We start from the raw sequence: 27896 nt of genomic DNA on the forward strand, positions 1-27896 counted from the left end.
GCAACGCGCTCCTTTCAGGGTTCAGGGTCAACGAGGGACACTCAGACCAGAAGGGGGTTGATAAGCAACCCTCCCTCTCCCTTCCCACCCTATGTGCCCGCTCTGGCATGCACTTGTTCTGAGCACTGGTCTCTCTAGTGAGTGGCACTGGCCTGTGGAGGCTGTTCATTCAAGGCAGGTGTCAGTCTGTCATCTCTTTCCAGCCCACTGCCGTGCACACCTTTCATCTGCACTCCGGGTCAGGAAGGTAGGCCGACAGGCCTCCTCCAGATGTGCTCAGCTCACTGGCCTTCCAAGTGCAGCTCTCAGGACGGCAGTGGGAGCCGGGCGGGCCCAGAGCCCCTTCAGGCACCCTCCCAGGGGAAGGACTGAACACCTCTCAGGTCCCACAATGTTCTACTGAAAGGTACCAGTGCCGTGACTGTGGGGAGAGTGCCCTGGTTACTTGAATTTTATATTCAAGGGCAATTTCAGAACTTAAAATTCTTAAAACAGAAGTTAAGTAAGTTCTATTATTATGGAACACTTAGAAATGTTAATAGTATTTCATCCAGACTTTTCCAGGCAGGATGAGATTCCTCAGAGCCACCCACGCGTGTGGTGAGTGTCATGCACGGCTGCACACACCTGATCTCTTTGTTGATGGCGTCCAGCTGCTCCTGAAGCATCATGGCTAGCGTGTGCGCGTCGGCCTGGCCGCTGGGCGACAGCAGGTCAACTGAGCTGAGGAGAGTGTCCCTGTCATCTTCACCATCAGACACGTCAGCATCACTCTCGAATGCTTGTGCTACATTTGCCAAGACACTAGCTTGCTGGGCACGTTCCCAATCCTGCTCATTAAGAGTCTGTACCTATAAACAAGAAAACCAAATCTCAGCAGATAAAGTAACAACATTAGTTATAGAAACATAAATCTATCAGAAATTTATAAATTATTTAATGAAAGCCCAAAAGATTTTAGAAAGATGGGCCATGCTTGTAAGGTACTGACATGAAGCAGGCAGTATTTAAGAAACTGGGGAGGACAACAATCCATTCCTTGGACGCTTGTGATATTAACGCCCTAACACGGACATGTGGCACTTCCATGGTGAAATACACAACTGGGAGACAACAGAGTCAGAAACAAAAACCGAAAATCAGCTGGGAAGGATGGGGCGGGGGAGGATGAAGAGAGGCTGATCAATGGCTGCAAATATACCCTTAGAAGAAACAAGACCTGGTGTTGGATAGATCAGCAGGGTGACTAGAGTTAACATTACTAGGTGATACACGCCAGGCATGGTGGCACATACCTGCAAACCCAGCATTTTGGGAGGCTGAGGCGGATGAATCACCTGAGGTAAGGAGTTCGAGACCAACCTGGCCAGCATGGCGAAACCCCGCCTCTACTAAAAATACAAAAATTAGCCAGGCATAGTGGCTCATGCCTGTAATCCCAGCTACTCGGGAGGCTGAGGCAGGAGAAATCACTTGAACCTGGGAGGTGAGCCCAAGTCGCACCAATGCACTCCAGCCTGGGCGACAGAGAGAGACTCTGCCTCAAAAAAAAAAAAAAGTGATACATTTCAAAATAGCTGCAAGGGAATAACTTGAATGTTCCTAGTGTAAAGATAGGAGAAATACATAAGGTGATGGATATCCCAATTACCCTGATGTAATTACATGAATGTATCAAATTATCACATATACCCCCTAAATATGTATACCCAATATGGATCAATAAAAAAATACATCTGTGCTCCAATTATACATGCTCCTGGAAAGTTACAAAAAAAAAAAAAGATTTAAATCCATATCAATTGAGTTCACTCAGTTGTAAATTTCGTGTTTTCGAGTACCCTCTAACCAACCTGTGTGTCCACATCCTGCCCTACCTGAGGCTCTTACTACCAAGCTCGAACAAGCAAAGGAGGGCAGCAGCAACTGAGAGAATCAAGGGTGATCTCAAGAATGGCAGAGTACGTGGCATGGGCAGCTCAGTGCTGAGTGGCCATGTCTGACTGAGGCATCACGTATGTCATCAGAATGCAGAGGGTAAAGTGTGTGTGCTGGGACCTACACAATCCCCCAGGTGTGATTCTTTCATGCCGCCTCACTCTTCAAGCCCCCAACACCTCCTCTCCCATTCTCACTCCCAGCCGGTGACCTTCCCATTTCATGGAGACAAAACCAAGGCCTGCACTCAGCCTTCCTCCTCTCTGGGATCAGCCCCACCTGCTGGGCAGCAGCCTCAAGCCCTGGCTCCCACCTGGATCTCCAGCCATCACGGCTCCCTCTCTGGATAAGCAAGTTCCACTAGCTCGTCCCATTAGCACAAGGACATTTTCTCCCCCATCTCACCTTAAAACACCACAGCAGAAACCAAGGCCCTTCCCCCGTCCCTGCCCGGGTCTCCTTTCACCCGCCCCTCCACTGTTCTGCTCCCAAACAGAGTAGAAGATCCTGGTGAGCCGCCTCCATTCTGTCTTCCTCTCCCCACTTCTCTAGACCTTGCTGCAGGCACGCTTTGAGTGCTTACTTCCCCGCCAGCGGGACTACTCTATGGCAGTTCCAACGTGCTCCCCGTTACTAAGGCCACCAGCTGTCCCTTGGTCCCGTCTCCCATCTGACCTGGCCCATCAGCAGGTTGGACTCTGCTGCTCTCCTCTCTTCCCCGAGCACTCTGTCCAGTTGGTCCCAGGACCCTACCCCTTGCTGGTCATGCCTCTGTCTCATTCCTTCCCAATCTCCCCACCGATGGTCTTGGAGCACCCCAGATCTCCATTCTTGGGCCTTGTCTCCATCCACAGGCACCCATGAGATGACGTCATCTTGTCTCATGTTACTTAATACCATCCATATGCTCAAGACGTCTCAATTTTCATCTCTAGTTCTAGCCGTCTCTCTTGGGTTCCAGACTGGAATATTCAACAGCCAACCTGCCACCTCCCCTGGACAGCTGATAGTCCTGTCAACCTGAACACGGCCCTGGCTCAATTCCTACTCTCCCCCAAGCCAGTGTCTTCCTCATCTCAAGAAACAGACTTCATCCTTCCAGCTGCTCAAGCCCAAATCCTTGGAGTCATCTCTGACTCCTCTCTTTCCTTCTCACCCTGGATCCAATCACTCAGCAAATCTTGTTGGCACTCCATAACAATACACTGAACATGTTCCACGTGCTGCTTCTCCTTCCCCCTTCACATCCCTGCTCAGATGTCACCCTCACTCTACTGTCTCCCTGGCCTCCCTACTTACAATTCTTACTCCCCTGCTCACTCCACAACTCAGGGCCGCCCTGAGTCCCGTTTCCGTGCTTATTACCATCTGACATACGGGGATGGTTTAAAAATATGTCCGCAAACACTTTTAACACTCATCCCTTTAAGAGGTGGAGGGTGATTCTCACCCCAAACCCTGAGTGTGGGCAAGACTTAGCGCCTCACTCCAATGAACAGACTAGAGAGGAAGTGAAGACTGCAGCATCCAAGACCAGGACTGGAAAGGCTGTGGGACTTTCTTCTTGCCCTCTCCAAGAGTACGGGCTGCTCGTATCACAATGCAAGGACCAAAGAGCAGCCCAGGTGGCCAGATCCAAGTGGTGGGTGATGGCCCCGAGGCCTCCTGCCCCAGCTGGGTTTTTCTGCGGCTCCAATCTTGCCAGATTGAGCCAGGACTGTCCTGCTCTGCTGCTCCTGCGCTCACAGGAGCTGTGAACTATGAAATGTTCACTGTTTTAAGCCACTGAGCTCCATAGTAATTTGTTACACACCAATAGTCAACAAACACACACTACCAGACTTTATATGTCGACTGTTTGTGTCCTCTGGGATGCAGGCATTCTTCCTGTTTCACTACACACTGCTGCAGCCCTAGGTCTCTACAGGGCTGTAATGGGGCCGGGCCCAAACTAGCTGTTGAGTGACTATGGGGGCTAAAATTACACTTAACATGTATTGAAACAAACGCTGCTGAACAGACCAAAGAAAGAAGGTAAATGTTCAAAGGTGAATTCTTTTCACTAAATGATGAATATATGTATTCAATTACTTCTTTTATTTTTTAGAAACAGGGTCTTACTCTGTTGACCAAGCTGGACCGCAGTGATGCAATCATAGCTCACTATAGCGTTGACCTCCCAGGGCCCAAAGGATCCTTCTACCCCAGCCCCAAGAGTAGCTGGGACTGCAGGCGCATGCCACCATGCCCAGCTAATTTCTTTATTTGTAGAGACAGGGTCTTACTATGTTGCCCAGGCTGGTCTCAATCTCCTGGGCTCAAAGGACCCTTCTGCCTCAGCCTCCCGATAGCTGGGACTATAGGCACACACCACCACACCCAGGTAAGTTTTTCTTTTTTTTTTTTTAAATAGAGACGGGGGTCTCCCTGTGTTGCCGAAGCTGGTCTCAAGCTCCTGGCTTCAAGTGATCCTCCCAAAGCACTGGGATTACCGGTGTGAGGCAATGCACCCAGATTTCTATTCTATTCTATTCTATTATTTTTTGAGACGGAGTTTTGCTCTTATAGCCCAGGCTGGAGTGCAATGATGCTTTCTCAGCTCACTGCAACGCCTCCGGGTTCAAGCGATTCTTCTGCCTCAGCCTCCCGAGTAGCTGGGATTACAGGCACCTGCCACCATGCCCAGCTAATTTTTTGTATTTTTAGTACAGATGGGGTTTCACCATGTTGGCCAGCCTGATCTCAAACCCCTGACCTCAGGTGATCCACCTGCCTTGGACTCCCAAAGTTCTGGGATTACAGGCGTGAGCCACCCGCACGTGGCCTACTCATTTATTTTTAATCACTACTTTAAATCCATGATTATCATTGTATTTAAAAATGACTGTATTTTTATAAGAATTCCTATTAAAAGAAAGAAAGAAAAAAAAAAAACTACAGACGCCAGGCACAATGGCTCACGCCTGTAGTCCCAGCACTTTGTGAGGCCGAGGCAAGAGGACTGCTTGAGGCCAGGAGTTCAAGAGCGGCTTGGGCAACACAGACCTTATCTCTTTAAAAAAAACAAAAACAAAAACAAAACCCTATTTTAAAAAATGCTCTAAAAGCTAAACTCTTAGCCAGAAAACAGAAAATGAGAGGAGGGCAAGAAAGGCAATGACCTATCAACATTTTTATTCCAAAGCAGTCTGAAAGCCACAGGATAAGCAGGTTAACTTTCACGTAAGCAGAGGTATTTCACACAAAGACCTTGCCTTGGAAGGCTCATCTCGCAGGGCTGCCAGACGGCCTTTCTGCGGGCGCCGCAGCACTGCGCTGGTGCTGTAGGAGTCTGTGTGGCCGTCTGCCATGGGGAACCTGAAATCTGGGACACTGCCCAAGTGGGGTCGGCTGAAATATGAAAAATAAGAATGATCATTATTAGAAGAAAAGGAAATAAACTGTCTTCTAGTTAAGGCAGAATCTATCAATTTGGAAAAGTTACTCCACACAGGAAAGGGTCTCCAGGGAGGGCACTGCTCTCGCCCGCCCCAAGAGCTACTTGTTGCCTCCTCCAGGACAACAGTTTCAGTCTCTCAGCCCCACCAGGGAGAAAGCTCTCCAGGAAAAGCTGTGCAGACGGCCACGGCGATGAGCAACAAGGAGCCCAGCTGTCTAGGATGAGAGAGACCCCGGGTCCCCTGAGACACCTCCTGTGGGTCCAGGTGTCCGGCTCTGCATTTCTGCTCCACTTTCCCAGGGCTGACGAAAAACACAGCCACACGCCACTGCTGGCCTTCAACTGCTCTGCAATTGTCCCACCCGTGCCAGCATCTGTGGTGTGAGATCTTGGGATCTGTCATCCTGCTCTTACATCATCAGTGTCACACTCTGCTGGCACCTCGATTAATATATCCAAATACTAACTGATCAAAACTCCTCCTGCGTTTTGGAGTTCTGCCAAAGATGTGTCTCCTCAGTACCAAGCTCTAACCTTTGAGTTATTTCACTCTTCTCTCTTGCTTCCTACTAAGCTACAGGCTCCTTGAGGCCACACCATTAGCCGCACCCAGTTAGGCTGCCCACAGAGCCAAGAGCTGACCTGCCACAGGTGCTGACAATACAGCTGCTCACTGGTTAATACCATACCCATGATGAAGTGAAGCACCTCTTAGCCTCATCTGGTCTAGTTCAGCTCTCAGTGCTTCAATGTTCAGGACAAGCTGATCCTACAGAAAAGCAAAAGGCTTACATTACTGCTATCTCTTTGAGATTTTAAAATCACTTACTTCAAATGTGCTCAGATGTTGAGCATAACCCTAACAGGTTAAATCAGCAGTTACAAATACCAAACATTTTAATTCTGGGAAAATTTTCTCCAAGAGTACTGCAATAAACATAAACACTCAGACTACTATATTAACTTTGTAAGCCCTAGTGAATGAAAAGCTGTGTCTTAGTCATAGAAAAGCTTTTAAGAGGATAAACACCAAACCATTAACAATTATTAGTTTTGTAGAGAAGCAGACTCTTTTAGGGGAGAAAGGGACCAATATTCACATCCTGTGCGTCTCTGAATTGTGTTTAATTGTCTTACATCAGGTATGCATCCATTCCTGTGTCATGAGTATACTTGATCTCATTTCTAGAGCTGTGCTGTCCACCACTAGCCACACATGGCTAATGAGCCCTTGTAATGGGTTAGTCTAAATGGAGATGTGCTGTGACTACGAAATACACAGTGGAAAAAGAATGTAAAGTAGCTCAGTTCTGTTACTATTCATACATAATGAAATAATATTTTACATATACTGAATTAAATAAAATAGACTTTACCTATTTCTTACTTTCTAAAATGTAACTATTAGAAAATTAAACATTACATATGCAGCTCATATAATATTTCTGTTGGACAGCACTGTCATTGATGCTAACATTTTAGCTTCAAATAAACCCAGAAAGGACTCTGAATTCTGAACCATATGCACAGCCAGACTCAAAATACACCTGAAATACAAAGGCATTCAACATACAAGCCTGAGAGCGCTAGAAACTTATGGCAGTGGACTATGAGAGCCACAAACCAAGCTGATCTCCACTCTGTCAGACATCTGCAGTAACTATCACCATCACCAACTCAGTTCAACTCGGCTCTTCATGGATTTAGAGAAGATTTCAGTACCTTATCGTGTTGTGTTTCTTCTAATTGCTTTTTTGCATTTTCAACTTCTCTTAATAGAGAATTCTGAAAAAGACAGATAGTCCTTTAGTGTTTCTTTAAAATGTCCCATTTAAATACATAGCACGGCTGTATCTGTTTAAAAAAAAAGGACCACAGAAAGGGAACGGAGCCAGAAAGCACACCAGCAAGCACTGCTATAGTCCCAGAGTCAGACCCTCAGGCGGCGACACCTTCTCTTATGTTTCTGACTAATGTAACATCTACTCCTCACCAAATGAACTTTCTAAAGGTAGGTATGTCAAGTTCACGGTGCAAGTTCATTTTAGTCAGTTAAACTGGCTTATACTAGCTTTTAGACTTTATAATTTCTTGGTCACTTGTGAAACCTGAATTTAAGTTTCAAAGATAATCAAAGAAAAAATCAAAGATAAAAACACTGCTCCATTAAGGCTGACCCACTGATCAAGGAGGTGAGTGGGATAACGACTCTGTGTGGTCTCTGGAAATGCCCTCCATGGTCAGCACCATGTAAATAAACGTGTCATGCAATGAGCGGGAATCATTCGTCTCTCAGATGAGCAGACCCCAATCCTAACAGCCAATCTCAGCGCAATTTCTGAGTCTCATCGCTAGGGACACTGCATAGTCAGGACAGGCTTTATCAAACTGGAATCCAGCTGCTACCCATTAGAGCTTCTCTGACACAGATTCTAGGATATCCCTTCCCTTTGGCGACAGCTAACATGTTTCCATGATGACAGTGCTCAGAGTCCAGGCTTAGCCTTCAACTTTTTCCAAATCAAATGAAAAAGAATGAAGGTAGAGGTTGGAATATTTATTTGGTTTCAGCTGATTAAACCCTTTCTAGCACACGATACTCCCTAAGTGACCTGTTTATAAATGAGATAGAAATTAACTTTTTTCTTTTTTTTTTTTTGAGACAGGATCTTGCTGTCACTCAGGCTGAATGAAGTAGAGTGGCACGATCTCGGCTTACTGCAACCTCCACCTCCTGGGTTCAAGCAATTTTCATGCCTTAGCCTCTCCAGTAGCTAGGACTATAGGCAGGTGCTCCCGGGTCAGGCTAATTTTTATATTTTTAGCAGAGACGGGGTTTGGTCATGTTGGCCAGGCTGGTCTCGAACTCCTAGCTGAAGTCATCTGCCTGCCTCGGCATCCCAAAGTGCTGGGATTACAGACGTGAGCCACCGTGCCCGGCCAGAAATTAACTTCTAATGCATGAACAATAAAGGGGTGAGGGCTGGGCCCAAAAAATGATCCAAGTGTAGGGGCTGGCAAACTAGAACTTGATGGCCAAAACCAGCCCACTGCTTATTTCTGCAAATGAGTCTTATTGGAACATAGCCACACCCATTCATTTACATGTTATTTATGGCTGCTTTTGTGCTAATTACTTGATTGGCATAAAATTATTTAATTACTTGTAATTACTAAAAGCCTAAAATATTTATTATCTGGCCCTTTATAAAAATCACTTACCTACTGGTATTCTAGAGAATAAGAATGATAAACAATTTCCCATACATGCAAATAGGGCAAGGACATAGCAAACAATAAGTTAATTCAGTGACTGGATAACTGTGTGTACCTTTTCCACTTTAAAGAGTAATTCCCACTTTCGGTAACAGCTGCTAACCACTGTTACACATGCCTGCTCAGGGGCAGATGAGCAGTCTTTAGGGTGGGAAAGCGCCAGCAATGTCCGTGTTATCTAACCTACCTTATCTTCCAAAGCAGCCATTCTCTCTTTAAGATGAAGCTGAAGCCTCTCATTAGATTCTGAAAGTAGCTTGTCAACAGTGTCTGATAAACGTTTATTATGTTCTTCGTTCATTTTTTCTCTTTGCCTTGCCTAAAGCAGGAGAAACAAAGACTTACAAACCTCATGTAAATGCTCAATCATTATTTTAAAAGCACAAGGACCAACAGGGTGAGCCCCATGTGTGCCCTCCCCTCCCCAGTTGCTTCCCGCACTGCCGTCTTGAGTGGATTTTTGCATGGTGACCAGAACCAACTCATGGACACGGGGAACACAGGACAAGTCTTGGAGAGATCATTAACTAGAAGGTCCCACTGCTCCTGCGACAGGACTCCTCAGGAATGTCATCAGTTAACTGTCAGAGGGACTTAAGGAGCAGATTTATAGCAGATATTTAGAGGAGCAGCCTGTCTCCACGCTGGTAGAGGAATTTCCCCTTGTGTCACTAAAAGCTTGGGTCTGGATTTGGGGAGGAAGGGTGAATTTAATTTACAAAGCTAAAAAGTTTGTTTTGGAAAAAAAAATTAGTAGCACTAGAGAGACTTTCATATTTTTTCTTTATACCTCTATGTTGCTTAAATTTCTTGTCATGGAAATTTATATTCAAAAATTATAAATAATTACCTTAAGTAATTTTAATATGTAGTAACAAAACTGACATGTCTGTTATTTTATAAAACCATAATTAAGTTCATGGTTTAAAACCTGTTTCTCAAATGACAGGCAGAAAGGGACAGGAAGTGTTAGCAGGTGGCACCTGTCCAGGTGGCACCTCCACGCCCTCATCATCCAAGTGCCCGTGCAGTGCTCGGGGGCTCCTCCCAGGCAGGGGGCAGTGGCACGGGGTGATGACGTGCACTTGAGTCATGCTGCCCAGGCAGGAGAGAGCCACGAGACCGCGCCATCCGTAGTGCATTCACCCCCCGTGCGCCCAGTTTCTGCGCTGGGAAAACATGGGGAGTGACCTCTCCTTTTCTCACAAGGTCTAACATGTAGCAACTCTCATTACCTGAAAGGGTCCAGCACATCATGGGGCATACAGAGTATCACATACTTCCTCTTAGGAAAGAAATAATATCCTTCTTTGTGCGTATTTTCTGTCAGCATTTAAATAATTTTTAAAGAACACAGCTCAAAGTTCACGGTTGTGTCTGTGCGCATAAGTGTGCGTTTTGGAAGGGGAGGTGGGGACTGCCTAAAACGCACCCTCTCACTGGGAGTGGGAATCATTGTTTCCTGGAAGCTCATTTGACTCTCTGCAGGGCATGGCCGAGAATACAGATTTCTGGTGAAAACAAAACCTAGTAGCCTTAAATTATAAAGCTAGCCAGGCGCGGTGGCTCAAGCCTGTAATCCCAGCACTTTGGAAGGCCGAGACTGGCGGATCACGAGGTCAGAAGATCGAGACCATCCTGGCTAACATGGTGAAACCCCGTCTCTACTAAAAAATACAAAAAAAAAAACTAGCTGGGCGAGGTGGCGGGCGCCTGTAGTCCCCGCTACTCGGGAGGCTGAGGCAGGAGAATGGCGTGAACCCAGGAGGCGGAGCTTGCAATGAGCTGAGATCCAGCCACTGCACTCCAGCCTGGGCGACAGAGCGAGACTCCGTCTCAAAAAAAAAAAAAAAAAAAAAAAAAAAAAAATTATAAGGCTGGTTGATGTGAGAGTGCAAGAGTTCTACAATTAGATGCTGCACGCTTCCTTTCTCCACCTACTTGTTCAAGAGAAATCCGGCCCAACCCCCAGGCCTGGTACCAGCTGGCCCTGGGACTGCTCTTGCTATTACTTTTTCCTGGATGTTCCATACTGATATCCGTCCAACTCTTCCAGGAAGACAATCTTAGGATTCAATGGACAGAAGTCTCCACTGCCACACTCCTTCCTAGTGCTTTTTACCGTAGCTCAATTACGGTGTTGCCCTTGCTTAAAACTATTCATTCCAACAAACCACGATGTCTGCAGTGTTTTAACCTGGGACAGAGGTCAGGCCTCTGACCTGCATTTGGGAATTCAGTGCCATATCCTAGGCAAGTGGACTAGTCATCCAGGACAATGGGCCTGCCTCTACCCACGCCGGTACCACAGGTACCTAGAACAATTCCCCTCATAGGCCACTAGACAAGCAAGAAGCATTTTTGGACGTGGGGATCTAATCCACCCCCCTGAAGCACTGCCTATGATCTCAAATTTCTTCTGCGGCTCCCAACACTGACTGAAAACTGCTACTGTGTGGGATGTACACATTAGCAGGCGACTCACAGATGAGGGCACAAAACAAATGCACATGACCAGAACTGAGCTGGAGGACCAATATCTCAGTCAGGGGTGGGAGGCCCCGAGCTCCCCACAGCCCGAGCAATGCCCTTGCAGCACCCACTCAGCGCCCCCGCCCTCAGGGCTGCATGCTCACCCGCTGCAGTTCTTGATTCTTCTCCTCCAACTGTGCTTCCATCTGCCGTAACCTTTCTTCAATGTTGCCGTGTCTCTCTTCAGCCTGTCAGCAGAAATAGCATCAGCTTACCTCATCCTTACACTTCATTAACAACATGCTGCATACTACTGCAGTGGCAACAGGCAGGACATGCTCTGCGTGGACTCCTCCGCCATACTAAACGGAAAGCATTTACTCATCCATCAACACAGCTTACGGGGCTTCACGTGCTGGGCTGGGAGGTGGCTAGCCCTCTTGTGTTGGTGATTCTGAAGCATGGCTGCTGCTGGTGACTGACTGGGTGTTTCCCCCCAACCCCTATGCCCAATCTCAATGGAGTTGTGATTCCCCCATCCTTAGACTGCTTCTGGTTAGTCAGCATGGAAAGCAGAAAGCAGCAGCAAGCACAAGCAAGGAGCAGTGCACCCGTTCTACCTTCCTAAGCTTGGAAGTAAGTTCCAACAGTTTAGCTTCCTTAGCAGCAGAGCTCCCAGAAGACAAAAGGTCAGACTACATAGCCGACAAGGGACAGGAAAGATAACAGGGGAGAAAAGAAATTGAGACTTTAAAAGCAGATCATGGAGTGGGAGGAAAGGTTCTCTTAAGCTGTTAGCAACAAACTTGCTAGAAGGAACAGATCTGTAGGCCCTAAAACCATCTGAATGGTCCAGAAGGATGCCCTCCCCAGCAGCTTGAAAAGCTTGAGCCAGGAGACTCAGGATGACGGACAGCGGCCTCGGCTCCTGCTGCTTGCCTGCCTGGCACTGCAGTGCTGGGCTCCCCATGCCCCAGAGGCTGGGTGTTTGCCCGGTGATGTGCTCGCTGGATTCTCGCTGGTCCCAGGACCTATGACAGCATTTACCTCTTTAGCTGCTTCCCTCATGAATGGTGAGAACTTGGAGGGACTGTGCCTTGCACATGCCTAGTCAACAGTTGTTGGACAAATGAATAAATATTACTTAAAAACACATTTTTAAGTAATTTCAAAATAATAAAATTACTTAAAAATGTGTTTATTAAGAATGTATCTCGATGGTGTTTTTAAAAGAATGGCATCTTCCTATTTCTGAGAAAAACTACCTTCTTTTACAGAGGCTTCTATCCTATGCTTAAGCTGGTGACCAAAACAATTTTAAGAAGCAGTAACTCTCAGATCACACATGCTGTGGACAAATAGTATACAGCTCACAACACCAAGGGAGACTTCAGGATAAAAGGATCATGTCTGGCATTTACGAAGTGTTCCAATCTCAGATGAAAGAGCACTCAAACCAAATCTGTGCTCTTCCATGGATTTAGGTGCTGATGTAATAAGAACAGTGACAAACAAGGTACACAGGCAAGGCACAGTCACAGGCCTGGCAGCCGAACCAGAACAAAGCTCATGGCACTACCTTGGAAAGCGCTGCCACCCTCTGGGCCAGCTCTGCCTCCACCTCAGGGAGTGTCTCTGCCTTCCTCAGTGTCTGTTGCAGCTTTTGCTCTGCCAATTCCAAGCGCTCCTGTAACTGGCGGTTTTTATCTTCAGTCTATAAAATGAGAGCAAAGCATCAAAATGCAGCAAATCTTCTAGCTGTATCAGTTTTTAACAGATTGAAACAAACTGAAATGTAGATACAGACTAAGAGAGTCATGATGGAAGAGCTACAGTGATGGGGGTTGCTTCTGGGTCAGGTTTGTGTGTGTGTGTGTGTGTGTGTGTGTTTTGAGATAGTCTTGCTTTGTCACCCAGGCTGGAGTGCAGTGGCACAATCTCGGCTCACTGCAACTTCCACCTCCCGAGTTCAAGCAATTCTCCTGCCTCAGCCTCCTGAGTAGCCGCAATTACAGGCATGTGCCACCACACCTGGCTAATTTTTGTATTTTTAGTAGAGACAGGGCTTTGGCATGTTGGCCAGGCTGGTCGTGAACTCCTAACCTCAAGTGATCCAACTGCCTCAGCCTCCCAAAGTGGTGGGATTACACGTGTGTGCCACTGTGCCTGGCCTGGGTCAAATTTTCCTGTTGCCTGGAGTACATGCCCACTTTCCTGGGCTTCGTTTCAATGTGCAAAACACCTCTTGCCAAAGTATTTGCTCTTCCTAAATAACTTCTAAGAAACTTTTTGTTTTTTGTTTAAAGACAGAGTCTCGCTCTGTCACCCAGGCTGGAGTACCGTGATACTCTTACTAGAGTAAGTATGGTTTAACGAAACCACAGGAGACACAAATTTCTTACTATAGACTTCATTGCCTTTTTTTTTTTTTGAGACGGAGTCTAGCTGTGTCGCCCAGGCTGGAGTGCAGTGGCGCAATCCTGACTCACTGCAATCTCTGCCTCTCAGGTTCAAGCGATTCTCCTGCCTCAGCCTCCTGAGCAGCAGCTGGGATTACAGATGTGCATCACTACGCCCAGCTAATTTTTCTATTTTTAGTAGAGACAGGGTTTCACCATGTTAGTCAGGCTGGTCTCAAACTTCTGACCTCATGATCCGCCTGCCTTGGCCTCCCAAAGTGCTGGGATTACAGGCGTGAGCCACCGCGCCCAGTCGCATTTTTTATTTTAGACACGGGGTCTTGTTCCGTGGCCCAGGCTGGAGTCCAGTGGCACAATCATAGCACAGTGAAGCCTTGAACTCCAGGGCTCAAGTCATCCTCCCTCCTTAGCCTCCTGAGTAGCTAGGGCTAAAGGCACATTCCACCATGCCGAGCTAATTATTTATTTTTTTAATTTTCTGTAGAGACAGGGTCTTGCTATGTTGACCAGACTGTTCTCACATTTCTGGGCTCAAGTGATCTTCCCGCCTCAGCTTCCCAAAGTGTTAGAATGACAGGCATGAGCCACTGCGTCTGACCAAGACTTTATTTCTCATACTATTCATTTATCATAGTGCTCCCACTTAGTAACAAATAGCCAGTTGCCTTGAAGTTCTTTGCCACTCTCTCCTCCTTTGGTAAAAATGCTAAAAAGCAATAGATTAACTTTCAATTACAACAAAAGAAAAATTGAGGACAAAATGGTTAAATCAAATCCTACGTTATCAAAACCTGTAAACTGAAGGAACTCCCACATATCTTGAACATAATATTCTAAGGTCATAAAAACTTGATATTTGGACTTGATTTCCTACATGAAAGTGAGAGAAAAAGGGTCTTTAATTTCATTAATAATTAACTGAAGCCAGACAAAGATCGATAAAATCCATTACCTGTCGATGCATAGAATCTTTATTTGCAATTTCATTTTCAAGTTTATCATTGAGGTCATGCACAGATGTGGCTTCACGCTGTGCAGCGAGGTAGCGTTTTTCAAGAGTAGTGATTCTCTCTTCCATGTCTTCCTTTTGGGCCATGGCCTAAATTAGTATTTCAGAAGGGACAAAAAAGTACGTAATTAACAGATTACACATTAAGATACTTAAGAGAGAAAAAAACTGAACTAAATCCCAAATTTCCAATCAAATTAAAAATTAGCATCTTCAGGCCAGATACAGCAGCTCACTCCTATAATCACAGTACTTTGGGATGCTAAGATGGGAGGATGGCTTGAGGCCAGGAGTTCAAGACCTTGTCTCTACAAAAATATTGTATTTTATTTTTTGAGACACAGTCTCCCTCTATCACCTAGGCTGGAATGCTGTGGTGCAATCAGGGCTCACCACAGCCTTGACTTCCCAGGCTCAAGGGATCCTTCCACCTCAATCTTCCCAGTAGCTGGGACTACAAGCGCATACCACTATATCCGACTAATTTTTAATTTTTTGTAGAGATAGAGGTCTTACTATGTCGCTCAGGCTGGTCTTGAATTTCTGGGCTCAAGAGATCCTCCTTGGCCTTCCTTTGGCCTCCCAAAGTGTTAGGATTACAGACGTGAGCCAGCATCCCTGGCCAAAAAAATTTTAAAGAAACAAAAATTAGCCACGCATGGTGGCATGCCCCTGTAGTCCCAGGTACTTGGGAGGCTGAGGCAGGAGGATTGCTCGAGGCCAGCAGTTCAAGGCTGCAGTGAGCTATGATGGCACCACTGCACTCCAGCCTGGGTAACAGAGAGAGATCCTGTCTCAAAAAAAAAAAAAAAAAAAATAGTGTCCTCAAAATTAAAGACGACCTCAATTTTCTCAAATGTGAATGAAAATGTAACTACCTCAAATATCATAAATATTCACCTATACGATTAACAAAGAGTTGTCTCTCTTAATACTATGTCTAGCCACTCAGTTGACCAAGCTTTCCCATTTCTACATAATATTATAAAAATATATACACTCAAATATCTAAATATTTTTCAAGGAGGTGAAAGTGTCCTCAAAGAAGACGCAGTCTATGTCTGCCTCACGCTACAAATGGTCTTACACAGGACAGGGTGTGGCCTCTCTCAATGGATACAGTAGTGAGATACAAGTCTCACTTTCTAGGATAAGGGTTAGATGAAATCTCATACAATTACAAGATTCAGGCATATTGACAAGTGGAAACAGAAGTACAAGTTCAATTTAATTGGACGCAACTACCTGAAGTCTACAAGATGATTACTAAACAGTATCAAACACTTAAGGCTAGGACCAGAACTTTTTGCTTGTGAAATACCTGTCCTCCACCCCCAGAATTCACTATTTTCAAGTTGTTCCCTATTTATAAAATGACTAAAGTTAGCAAAGTGATAACTATTAAAAGTGACTACTAAAAGTGATAGGGGAAAAAAGCTCAACATCACTGATTAGAGAAAGGCAAATCAAAACCACAATGACACAGGATCTCACACCAGTCAGAAAGGCTATTATGGAAAAGTCAATAACAGCTGCTGGTGAGGTTGTGGAGAGAAAGGAATGTTTTCCTACTGTTGGCGGGAGTGTAAATTAGTTCAACCATTGTGGAAGACAGTGTGGAGATTCCTCAAAGACCTAAAGATGGAAATACCAACCCAGAAATCTCATTACTGGGTATATACCCAAAGGAATATAAATCGTTCTATTATATAGACACATGTATGTGTATGTTCACTGTAGCACTAGTCACAATAGCAAAGACATGGAATCAACCTAAATGCCCATCAATAGTGGACTGGATCAGGAAAATGTGGTACATATACACCATGGAATACTATGAAGCCATAAAACAGAATGAGATCATGTCCTTTGCAGAGACATGGATGGAGCTGGCGGCCACTATCTTTAGCAAACACAGGAACAGAAAAACAACATACCTCATGTTCTCACTTATAAGTGGGAGCTAAATGATGAGAACACAGGGACGCACAGAGGGGAACAACACACACTGGGGCCTATCGAAGGGTGGAGGGTAGGAGGAAGAAGAGGATCAGGAAAAATAACGAATGGGTACTAGGCTTGGTACCTGGATGATGAAATAATCTGTACAACAAACCCCCAGGACACAAGTTTACCTACGTAACAGACCTAAGCATGTACCCCAAACTTAAAATAAAAAATCAAAAATAAAAGTGATAGGTCTTAAAAGAATTTCAAAATTCTCGGCATGTTAATCTCTGCCACATAATCTCCCGCTATAGCCAAAGAATAGAACCTAGCAGGTGACACAGCACATGCAAATGCTCTTCCTGTGGTGAATTCCTACATGAATTACTCATGCCAAACTATCAAACTGAAAAGCAGACGTTCCACGGTTGAGGCGCCTGACAAGGGACAAAGCGCAGGTTAGAAAGTGACAGGAAGGGCACCTGAGAAAGGACTCAGCCTCACTGTTCCATGATCAAATAGTTTCTCATAGTTACAATGGCAGAAATATTTGTCAGCAATGAGTATACTGCGACATATTTTTACTATACGATCCTGATGACCCACGTAGAAGCAAATTCCACTCTTGATTATTTGTCTGACCATCAATATTCAATGCCACGAGTTCCTTGAAGGAGCAGGTCAGAAAACGAGAAGACCGCCAGCAACGACCCTTCCCACAGTTAACAGACTATAGTCACATCGCCCTACGTGAACTAGCACAGCCAGGATCAACGTCTGCTTGCTAAGCATGTGTGCAACAGAAGGCAATCTGAACATAAGAACAAATTAAGACAGCCTAGAAATTGCACAGATGAAGAATCTACAAACAAGGACATTAAAGAATATTAAAGCAGCACAGGTAGGAGGGGCTGGTGTGGCGTCCACTCCATGGCCACATCAGTCAGTGGTACTAGTTGTCCTCTGTTTTGAAGCGCTCAGGGACAGGAGATTTCACAACAAAAATGGGGAGGTATCTTATCGCAGTTTCACAGCACTCTTTCTTTTTCAATATAACTTATATAATAATCCAAAGGTTGAAAGTAATTGGGAGAGCAAGGGACAAAAGGAGAAAAAAAATCATTTAACTGAAACCTCCCAAACATTCAACTTCATGACAAGCCTGTAATTTTTGTTATTGCTCACTTCACGGACATCTCGTTGCAATTTTGTGTTCATTTCTTCAGATTTGATGAGATCTTTTCTAGCAGTGTCCAGATCCTCTTCCAGCTCTGACACGTGACTGGAGAGGGAAGCCAGGCGTTCTTTCATTTGGCTCTGTTCCCTTGACTGCTTACTTATGATTTCTTGGAGCTCAATTACTTTAGCAAGGTCTTCCTCATGGCTTAAAGAACCATCAGAAGATCTCTGATAGGGGAAAAAAAAACAAAACAAAACCCTAAATACCCTTGTTTGGTGAGCTATAAAATAAAAATACTTCCAGGAAACAGCTAAAATCAAAACTGACTTATGCAATCTGTCGGATTACACAATTTTCATGACCACTTCAGCTCTAAGCTGGCACTTTAGCAACCATTTTCCACATAACCCGACACATGCTGGGGACAAATGAAATCAAACAGAATGACGAGAAAGCCTACAGACTTGCCTTTCCGTTCGTGCTTGGTGTATTTTCTTGTTCATGGTTTATGTCCAGCACTCCATCTGTTAGTGTTTTTTTCTGACTATTCTGTTCTTTAAGAATCATTAGCTGAAACCAAAAAATTGAATATGAGTGTAAAATATCTTACGTAAGAGAAATAAGTAAAGATAGCAAAACTCCTTTTGGAAAAACACAACTATAAACTGCTTAATATAGTATAAAAGAGAAAGCATATGGCAATGCTATCCAATCCGAAAATAACCAGATCATTAAAGACGGAATTTATTATCCACTGGCCAAATGAGTCCTTAGGTAACCATAGTTTTCTAGTCCTTAAAATGACCCAGATAGGTTGGTCCTCAATCGGGAAGATGAATAACATGTGGTACGCACAACTACAGTCTTTACACTTCTTTTACTTTTTTTTTTTTTTTTTTTTTTGAGATAAGAGTCTCGCTCTGTCGCCCAGGCTGGAGGGCAGTGGCACAATCTCAGCTCACTGCAACCTCCACCTCCTGGGCTCAAGCGATTCTCATGTCTCAGCCTCCCGAGTAGCTGGGACTAAAGGAACATGCCACCACTCCCGGCTAATTTTGTATTTTTAGTAGAGATGGGGTTTCACCATGTTGGTCAGGCTGGTCTCGAACTCCTGACATCAGATGATCCACTCGCCTTGGCCTCCCAAAGTGCTGGGATGACAGGCGTGAGCCACTGCGCCTGGCCTTATGCTTCTTTTAATAATTAAAGGATAAAAATAAAAACCTCCCAGTTCAACTGATGATGAAATCTCAAGCTTACCTCTTTGTGTGTGGCACCTAATTCCTCTTCTAACAAACTACATCTTTCAAGTGCTACTCGTAATCGCTCTCTCACCTGAAAATAAAAGGGGTTGAGTTTGTGTGTATGTGTGTATACTGTTTATTTTATTCTTAATACACAGTTAAGTGTAATATATACACTTAATGTATATATTAGTGTAATATAACATAATAAAATACCATTAATGTCTGTCCTTGATCTTAGTGTCACGAAAACTTGTTAATGGCTCTAAATTAAGTTTGAGAAAAACAAATCTTCCCCTGAAATACTAGGTTGTTGCAAAAGTAATTGCAGGGTTTGCCATTAAAAGTAATAGCAGATCCCACAATTACTTTTGCAACAACCTAACACTACCCAATCTGTAACAGCAAATCAATATATATTAGTAATTTTAAGACATTTATGCCAATTAGTACTTTTTAAACCTACAAAACCCTGTCTTCTTAGAGAAGTTATTTCCAAGAGTTCAAGAAGCTTCAAAAAATAAAAGTTACACCACCATTTGCAAAGCTGGCCTAATACACGGTATGTGCACAACAAGACTTATGTGGCTGACGGCACCTTTTCATCCAGAGCTTTGTGGTGTTCAAATAAGGACTTCAGTGCTTTCAGCACTTCCACTTCGCTGGACACGCCTGCTGGAGACTGCGCTTGTCTCTTCACCACGGTCATCCTAAGAGACCGCTCATGCCTGGAGACAAGGCATTCCAAATGCTCTAACAGCAGCTGAAATAAAAGGCCAAAATAAAGACTCGTTAAAGAGCACTTTTAATTTCATGATTGAATCTAGGGCAAATAATTCCTTTACAGTCTCATGCTAAAATGAAGTCCCTTCAATTCAGCAGAAAGACAAATTCCCCTCAATTGTATTAAAATATCATAAATTCTCATCACAAATTTCAAGTCATTAATGTGTGATCATGCTGACTAATCACAGTCTGCTCAGTGGGAAAAGGTATGAAAAGTGTTTCAGGCCGGACAGAGTGGGTCGTCCTTTTGTTCTGAGACAGCACCCCTCCTCCTGACAGTGGCTCCAGGGGCAGACGGTGAACAGAAAGGTCACACTCACCCTGGTGTTATTCCTTTCTGCTTTCAGTTCAGCAATTTCTTCTTCCCTTTCAAGAAGCTGTTCCCTGCATACATTGAGTTCCTTAGTAAGTGCCGCAAACTCCTAGAAAATCACAAAACAAAATTAAATAAATAAGAAAGACCCTTTCACAGTCCTCGCACAAAGGCAATCTCATTGCAAGTTATGGGGAAGAGATCTCTGTGATCCTCCCGAGAAAGAGGGTGTCAATGGACTGGCCTAAGACCACAGACTCCCTAACAAATCACAACACTGATAGACCATCTGACTTTCTTCCATCCCTGGGCCCTGGCACAAGGACGGCAGGCAAAGAAGGGGAATCCAAGTCCACCTTCTCAGCAGCCAGAGAAGTTCAACACATTTTCCTGAACAGCATCCTGGCGTGAACTGAATGAAGACAGTTTTAAATGACTCACAGATATGTGATCTGGAGTTGCTGGAGAGAGGGGAAAGAAGGCCTAGAAGGCCACCACCCCTGTCCTAGCCTCCTTATCTTCCTTTTTCTTTCTGAGACAGGGCCTCACTGTGTCACCCAGGCGAGAGTGCATGGTGTGACCACGGCTCACTGCAGCTTTGACCTCCCAAGCTCAAGTGATCCTCCTGCCTCGGCCTCCCAAGTAGCTGAGACCACAGGCTTGAGCCACTGTGCCCAGCCTCTCTTCTAAAGTAATATTTCTTCTGCAAGAATCCCTACTGTGGGGGAATCAACTTCCAGCATGACAGCACAAGAAACTCCACTGACCTGCTTGCTCCCAAGGAAAACAGGTGAACCCTGTAAGAAAACAACTATTCAAAGACGCTGGAGATCATTCTAAGGGTTCACAGCAAACAACCAAAAATTCAGTAAGAAAGGCCAGAGTCTGCTGCATTTGAACCAAGACTGCTCCCTGCCTCCCCTTTCCAGGCCAGTGAGGCAGCAACTCCATTCCAGACTGCTGTAGCTGATGACGCAGTGCCCTCTCCCCCGCTCCACCACGCCCCAGCTACGTGCCGCTGATGCCACATCCTGGCTAGTGCAGTCATGGGCGGGGGCCTTCCTACCTCCGTCCAGCCTCCACTCTGGAATGGAGGCTCAACTTTGAGTGTGGCGGGCTAATACCAGGGGTCCTGATCAGCTGTGCCCTGGCTCTGGGAGGCGGTGGTTGCAGGGCTGGAGTGACAAGCTGAGAGGGCCCTGGCTGCTACCATAAGACCAGGGGCGTCATTCAGGGAGAAACGAGTTTGGTGATGTTTAAACAAACCTGAGGGCACTCTTTAAACCTAACAGCAGTGGAGGCAACTGGAGGTGTGGGTTTAATGGAGACACAGACTGGACTGCAGCTGGGCAGTCTGCAGGGAGAGCTGGAGAATTCTTGCTGCAGGAGCCCTCCAGGGTGGGAACAAATCTCCTAAAATGACTTCAGAAACTGTTTTTAGAATTAGCCACAATTTCACTGAATTGGTTCCTAATTATCCCAGGGCATTGCTGAAGACAAAAGAAACATTTGTGGGGTTCAAAACTGAGTGTGGTCAGAGAGAGTGGAAGAGAGCAGCAGGGTGACTGTGGACACACCCAAAGCTGCGCCTGGCTGGGGAGTAACAGCAGAGGCTGAACACGGCAGGGGTGGGGAGGGGACACAAGCACATTTCACTACATGAATCTAGCATTCACTGAACTGGTGAAGCTGGCAAGTTTTATGTTAGTATAGTTTGTTGCAATTAAATATATATATAAATATTATAAATATATTACACTGTGAGTTTTGGAGACAAGGCTGCTCCTAAGACCATAAAATTAGCTAAAGAACATGAATAGCTCTTCAATTCAGGTTTTTTTTTTTTTTTTTTTTGAGACAGAGTCTCGCTCTGTCTCCCAGGCCAGAGTGCAGGGGTGCAATCTTGGCTCACTGCAAGCTCCGCCTCCCAAATTCACGCCATTCTCCTGCCTCAGCCTCCTAAGTAGCTGGGACTACAGGCGCCTGCCACCAGGCCCAGCTAATTCTTTGTATTTTTAGTAGAGGTGTTAGCCAGGATGGTCTCGATCTCCTGACCTCGTGATCCGTCCACCTCGGCCTCCCCAAGTGCTGGGATTACAAGCGCGAGCCACTGCGCCCGGCCCAATTCAGTATTTCAATGCATACTTGCAAACACAAAGAAATTTCAACAATACTAATAAAGATCACCCAAATGTGTCTTAAAACCTGATAAGGATCCTGTCAAGTGTTGAAACCTCTTCAGAGATCGAACGGAGCATTCAGAAGCGGGCTCCTGGGCTTGGCAGCTTGAGGGAGGAGGGTGGGGATAGGCCGCTGAGCAGACGGGTCTCCTGGAAGTGGGCTCCTCGGCTGGGCGGTGTGCAGGAGGAGGGTGGAGATAGGCCGCTAAGCAAACCGGTCTCCTGTCCACATCCTCCCATCAAGTTTGTTCTCCTTGTCTTAAGTTTCAGAGATTTCTTCTTTATGTGCCAATATTAATCATATCAAATGCCCTGATTTACATCTTCTCTGATAATTAACTCTAGCTGACTGTCAGATCATCTAATGCCTAACTTTAATGAAACAGTGTCATCTTATGAAGGGGTTTGTACATGAGAAAAGATTATTCCTCTTGCAGGCAAAAAGTAAACAGACTCAAACTAGCTTCAGTTAAAAAGCCATTATTAGGCCAGGCACGGTGGCTCACGCCTGTAATCCCAACACTTTGGAAGGCTGAGGTGGGCAGATCACCTGAGGTTGGGAGTTCGAGCCCAGTTTGACCAACACAGAAAAACTCCGTCTCTACTAAAAATACAAAATTAGATGGAAGTGGTAGTGCATGCCTGTAATCCCAGCTACTCAGGACGCTGAGACAGGAGAATCGCTTGAACCCAGGAGACAGAGGTTCTGGTGGGCCGAGATCGTACCATTGCACTTCAGCCTGGGCAACAAGAGCAAAACTCTGTCTCAAATAAATAAATAAATAGCCATTATTGTGGCACATAACTGTCAAGTCAAAGTAAAGAGTTGCCTCCAGGCTTGCCTGAATACAGGACCTTGAATTTTATCACTGTGCCCCTCCACCTTGTCCCTGTTGTCTGGGTCAATTTTGTGAAGTAACTGCCAATCCACTAATTTTATCTTTGACTATGTCCAGTACAGAGTCTATCATCCTGGCTAATATCCTTTTCATTTACTAGATTTCAAGTTCTTCCTTTTTTTTCTTCCTTTATTTTTGGGTCACATCTTCTTGCTCTTGTTTCCTTTTGGAAAATTTCTTGTTTTCATGGATGCTAATTTATGTTTTTAAGCATCTTAAACATACTCATTTTGACAGTTTTTGCCAGACTGTCTGTCCTTAAATTTCTGATGCAGTAAATGCACAGCTCTGTAAGGCATCAACTCTGTGAGGATGTGTATTAGAGTATAGAGGAATTGGGGTCTCAAGCTCATCGTGGTAAAAAGTTTGATGTTGGGTTTCAGGCTCATCGTGACAGAAGGTTTTCTGTTGCTGGCGTTCTCCTCCCTGTCTAGTGGCTCAGTCCATTCAGGCTACTATAACAAACTCCCATTACCTGAGTGGCTTAAAACAATAGAAATTCATTTTTCACAGTTCTCAAGGCTGGAAGTTCAAGAGCAAGGCATCAGCAGATTCGGTGTCTGGTGAGGGCCCAACTCCCAGCTTGGTGACCTCACAAGACAGAAGGGACCAGGGATCTCTATGGGGTCTCTTCTAAGCACATTACTCCATTCACAAGGAGTCCACCCTGATGACCAAATCCCCTCCCAAGGGCTCTACCTTCTAATACAGTGAAACTAGAGAGTGGGACTTGAGCACGTGACTTTGGCAGAGCGGGGGACACAGAAGTATTCAGCCCATAGCACCAGTGTTCTGTGGTTGCCTCCGAGCCTTCCAAGGCTTCAGTCCCATAGCACCAGTGTTCTGTGGTTGCCTCTGAGCCTTCCAAGGCCTCAGTCCCATAGCACTAGTGTTCTGTGGTTGCCTCCGAGCCTTCCAAGGCCTCAGTCCAGAACTAGGTTTTCCATGGTGGTGCAGGCTTCTGTCACGTGGTTATGTCACTGACAGTGCAGACCCTGGCAGAGAATCATGGAACAGCAGGACTCATCCCAGGCCTTGCGTTCTACCTTCCTAGGACCACAACTGCCAATACAGCCCCAATCTCTATAGCAGAGAATTGCCTTAGATGGGGAAATCTTATCTAACTCCAGCTTCAAAAACTATCTAAGGCCAGGCATGGTGGCTCTTGCCTATAATCCCAGCACTTTGGGAAGCCAAATTCCTGCTTGAGCCCAGGAGTTCAAGACCAGCTTGGGCAACATAGTGAGACCCCAACTCCACAAAACATAAAAAATTAGCACACACCATGTGTAGACCCAGTAGCATAGAGCCGGCTACTCAGGAGGCTGAGACAGGAGGACTGCTTGAGCCCAGCAGGTTGACGCTGCAGTGAGCTGTGAGCGTACCACTGTACTCCAGCCCAGGTGACGAGACCCTGTCTCAAAAATAAATAAATAAATAAAAGCTACATCTAGTTCTAATTCCACTTAATACTTTAGTCCCTGTTACCCTTACCCTTGTAAAAACCCTAGGTTCCTACTGACACTGCCTGCTTCAAGCTTGCAGCTCAGTGGCCAGTGAAATCTAGTCAATTCATGCTGACTATGCTAGGTTTCTCGTCTGTTTGTGTACTGAAGGGTATTTCTCTTGCTTCGGGGGCTGGCTATGCTTTTGGGTTTATTTCTCTACTTAAATTGTACCTTTTCACTGCTGTGTTTGGAGGGGAGATGCATCAAAGCACAAGTGAGTGCTTCCACCTCAATCGGACATTACAGTTCATTCAAGAAATAGTGCATATCTCGTCCAGACTGGCTGCTGCAGCAACAGAGAAACAAGGCCTGTCCACTCCTCAGAATGCTTTAAAGAACAGACAGACAAGCTGGTAGGAACCTCAGAGCAGCAAGTGCTCTGGGTGAGAAGTGCCCAGGATACTGCAGGATCTGAACAGAAACCATCCATGATGGGAAGTGGGAGTGCTTCTCGGAAGGTTTGCTGAAGGACATAGCACTTGAATTGAGCTGAATTCAGAACAAGCTGTAGAGCCAGTGAGAGCCTCTTTCACAAAAGCAGGAAGGTATCTGATAAGCGAGGGCTTCGGCAGGGCTGGGGCATGGGCAGCGTGTACGGAGGAAGCAGGTGAGGTCAGAAGTGGGCAGCCCTTCAGAGACCACAGCACACAGCACGAAACCTGGATTTCATGTTGAAGGCTACAGAAATTGCCTCATCTACAGACTTTGAGGACCCTGAACAGAAAATGGGGCAAAACTGTTAAAGTCTCAGTCAGTCATTAGCATAAGGGATGTGCTCGAAATGGGTTTGTTGGAGCAAGGAAAGGTCACTGGGTGAGTTCACTGCAATAATCCCAGGGAAAAATGAGGGTCTGAACTAAGATCAGTATTTGAGAAAAGAAGGAGCCTAAGTAAGAATTCTCATGAGCTGTGCCCTTCACCAGTTTTCAAAGGATTTCCCCTGGATGCTGTGTTCAGAACAGCCTGTGAGAAGGCGAGGCCAGAAGCGCGGAGATGGGTAAGAAATGACTGTAATTACGCAGTAGACCAGGGTGGGAGCACCGCAGGTGGTGAGAAGCAGGGACTCTGGACCTGCTCACCGCAGAGCCAGCAGGAGTTCCTGACAGGTCAAAGATCACAGAGAAAGAAAGGCCCGAGGATGCCTCCACGGATTCTGGAGGGAGCAAGTGAATGATGGAGTCATTGGTTCCTGAGACAGAGTGCCTACGGTAAGAGTACGTTTCGAAGGGAAGATGTCAAAGTTTGGGTTTGGACGTGCTACATTTGAGATGGTTATTAGACAATCGAGTGCAGTTCACAGTCTGAAGTTCTTGGGTGTGTTGCAGAGATTGCAAATGGGGATAATCATTTTGTTCCATGCATTCAGTGAGGCCCTGGGTGGAGGATGAGAAGAGATGGGGATCAAGCCCCCACAGTCTCATTGAGGGGCATCAGCAAAAGAGGGTAGGAGCAACCAGAGAGGAGGAGGAAAACCAGGAAACCCTTCAAGATCTTTGAAGATCCTTATTTCCAGGAGGATGATCAACTGTATTCACTGATGCTGGTGGATCAAATGAGCCGGCTGATGCTCGCTGGCTGGACTTGCTGGAAGGAGATCAATGGTGACTGTGACAGCTGCAGCATGCTGCAGTGGCGAGTCAAAACTCTCACTAGACTGAGTTCAAAGAGAATGGGAAGAGTGGAAGTAAAGCAGGGAGTACAGAAAATTCTTCCAAGGAACTCTGCAGTAAAGGGGAAGGAAAACAGTGCAGTGGCTGGAGAAGATATGAGGTCAAGGAAGACCTTTGCAGGATGAGACAGACATCTGCATAGTGAGGGCAAGAATCCAGGGGGGAGGTGGCAACTGATAAGACTCCAACTGGAAGCAGGTAAGTCCAGCGACTAAGAGGAGAGGCTGACATTTTCTGGGGCACACAGATCACCCGCAGTAAAGGGAAAGAGGGCAGACTACGTGGGGTGCAGATCCAGAGATGAGGTGGGAGTTGGTGGAAGTTCTTTTCTGATTTCTTCCAATTTCACAGAGAAAAAACAAACACAATGTCATCATTCTGCATCTGCATTTGGGGAAGACAGGAGGGGAGAAGGTATGAAATGGCGTCTAGAGGAGAGGATGGGTTGAAGAAAGAGGGCAGGATGTGCTAACAGGGATGCTGGCGCACTCAGGGCCTCTGCGGGTCCGTGGAGGTGAATGGGCGTGGAGAACAGACTGAATGGGGTGGTCTCTGCCAGGTAAGCGCAATGAAGTGGAAGAGGCAAGGGAGCTGAAAGGCTGGCAGGGCTGGGAGGGTAATCATGGAACAGAAGAGGAGATGCAGGATCCTGACAAGGTGGCAGGGTCCCAGGACTGTCAGTCCCAGGAAGGTGGAATATCGGCCTTTTATTTTTAAAGTCTATTATGAACAAATTTCGTCACCTTTAAATAAGAGACCTAGTCAGAGCCTAAGTCCTCATAACCAGGAGGACCTGGAAGTGGAGGAAGAGCACTTCACAACTCAGATGGTGCAAGAACCATGCAGCCTGAGTTACTACTGCACATCACGCACAGACCAACCCTCCAGAAATAGGAAGGCTCCCACCTGGCCCCACCTTCACTCCCGCACAAACCCCCAGCACGTTGTCACTCTTCCAGCACCAGCAGCAAGCCTTTTTCTCTTTCATACAGTTTCCCTAAGGTTTTCCTAAGAGCCCCAAACTATCTTCATTCAATTTCCAGATTTTAGATTTGTCTCTAAAACCAAAGATACAGATAATTCCTATTATTTTGGTTAAATGTAAGTATTCCCAATATATTCAACTACCAAAACTATTCTGTGGTATACTACTATGGCTACAGTAGAAAACAAATTTATAGATGTTGATGATTATTCCACTCAAAGAAAAAACCTTTCTCTCTGCTCAGAAGAATCCAACAACTGAAAATATATCAAAGCAAATTTAAACTTAGGAGTTTAGGTAAACATTAGACAGGAAATTCCGAAGTTTAAGATCTCAAAAGCATGTTCCTATATGCACTGCTTGTATTATTATTGCAGAAAAAAAAGGTAGGAACCCCAAATATGTGCAATAAATGATCTACCTTATTACATCACAGGAATCTAATTGTCAGTGTACATTTTTTCCTATTTAGGAAAAAAAAAGTTAAGTTTATGTCAAATATACCACTAGTTTAAAGTGACATTCTATTTAATAATTAAAGTGTCAAGTATTTTCTGAAACAGAATAGATGCAATAATTACTGGAATATTTTCATTTAAAATAATAAGTCAGAAGAATGCCAATATGTAT

At 45.4% G+C, this 27896-nt stretch overlaps 1 protein-coding gene across 11 annotated transcripts in view; it reads right to left on the reverse strand.

The window, feature by feature from the left end:
- The window catches only part of PPFIA1 (PTPRF interacting protein alpha 1), a 117608-nt gene that overhangs the window by 45310 nt on the left and 44402 nt on the right, over positions 1-27896 (reverse strand). For 10 of the 11 annotated variants that reach the window (XM_008015793.3, XM_073009018.1, XM_073008990.1 and 7 more), the window contains exons 3-15: positions 20032-20133; positions 19524-19688; positions 18942-19016; positions 18150-18251; positions 17687-17908; positions 14498-14644; positions 12705-12839; positions 11290-11373; positions 8841-8972; positions 7100-7162; positions 6067-6146; positions 5193-5328; positions 628-851 (exon numbers count right to left, since the gene is read on the reverse strand). In XM_008015793.3, the coding sequence (XP_008013984.1) occupies positions 628-851; positions 5193-5328; positions 6067-6146; positions 7100-7162; positions 8841-8972; positions 11290-11373; positions 12705-12839; positions 14498-14644; positions 17687-17908; positions 18150-18251; positions 18942-19016; positions 19524-19688; positions 20032-20133 (1667 nt within the window). Of the gene's footprint in view, positions 1-627; positions 852-5192; positions 5329-6066; positions 6147-7099; positions 7163-8840; positions 8973-11289; positions 11374-11745; positions 11821-12704; positions 12840-14497; positions 14645-17686; positions 17909-18149; positions 18252-18941; positions 19017-19523; positions 19689-20031; positions 20134-27896 lie in introns of all 11 variants that reach the window. The other variant, XM_008015641.3, reaches the window with a different exon arrangement.

This window comes from Chlorocebus sabaeus, chromosome 1 (assembly GCF_047675955.1).
Source record: "Chlorocebus sabaeus isolate Y175 chromosome 1, mChlSab1.0.hap1, whole genome shotgun sequence".
NCBI classification, from domain to species: domain Eukaryota; kingdom Metazoa; phylum Chordata; class Mammalia; order Primates; family Cercopithecidae; genus Chlorocebus; species Chlorocebus sabaeus.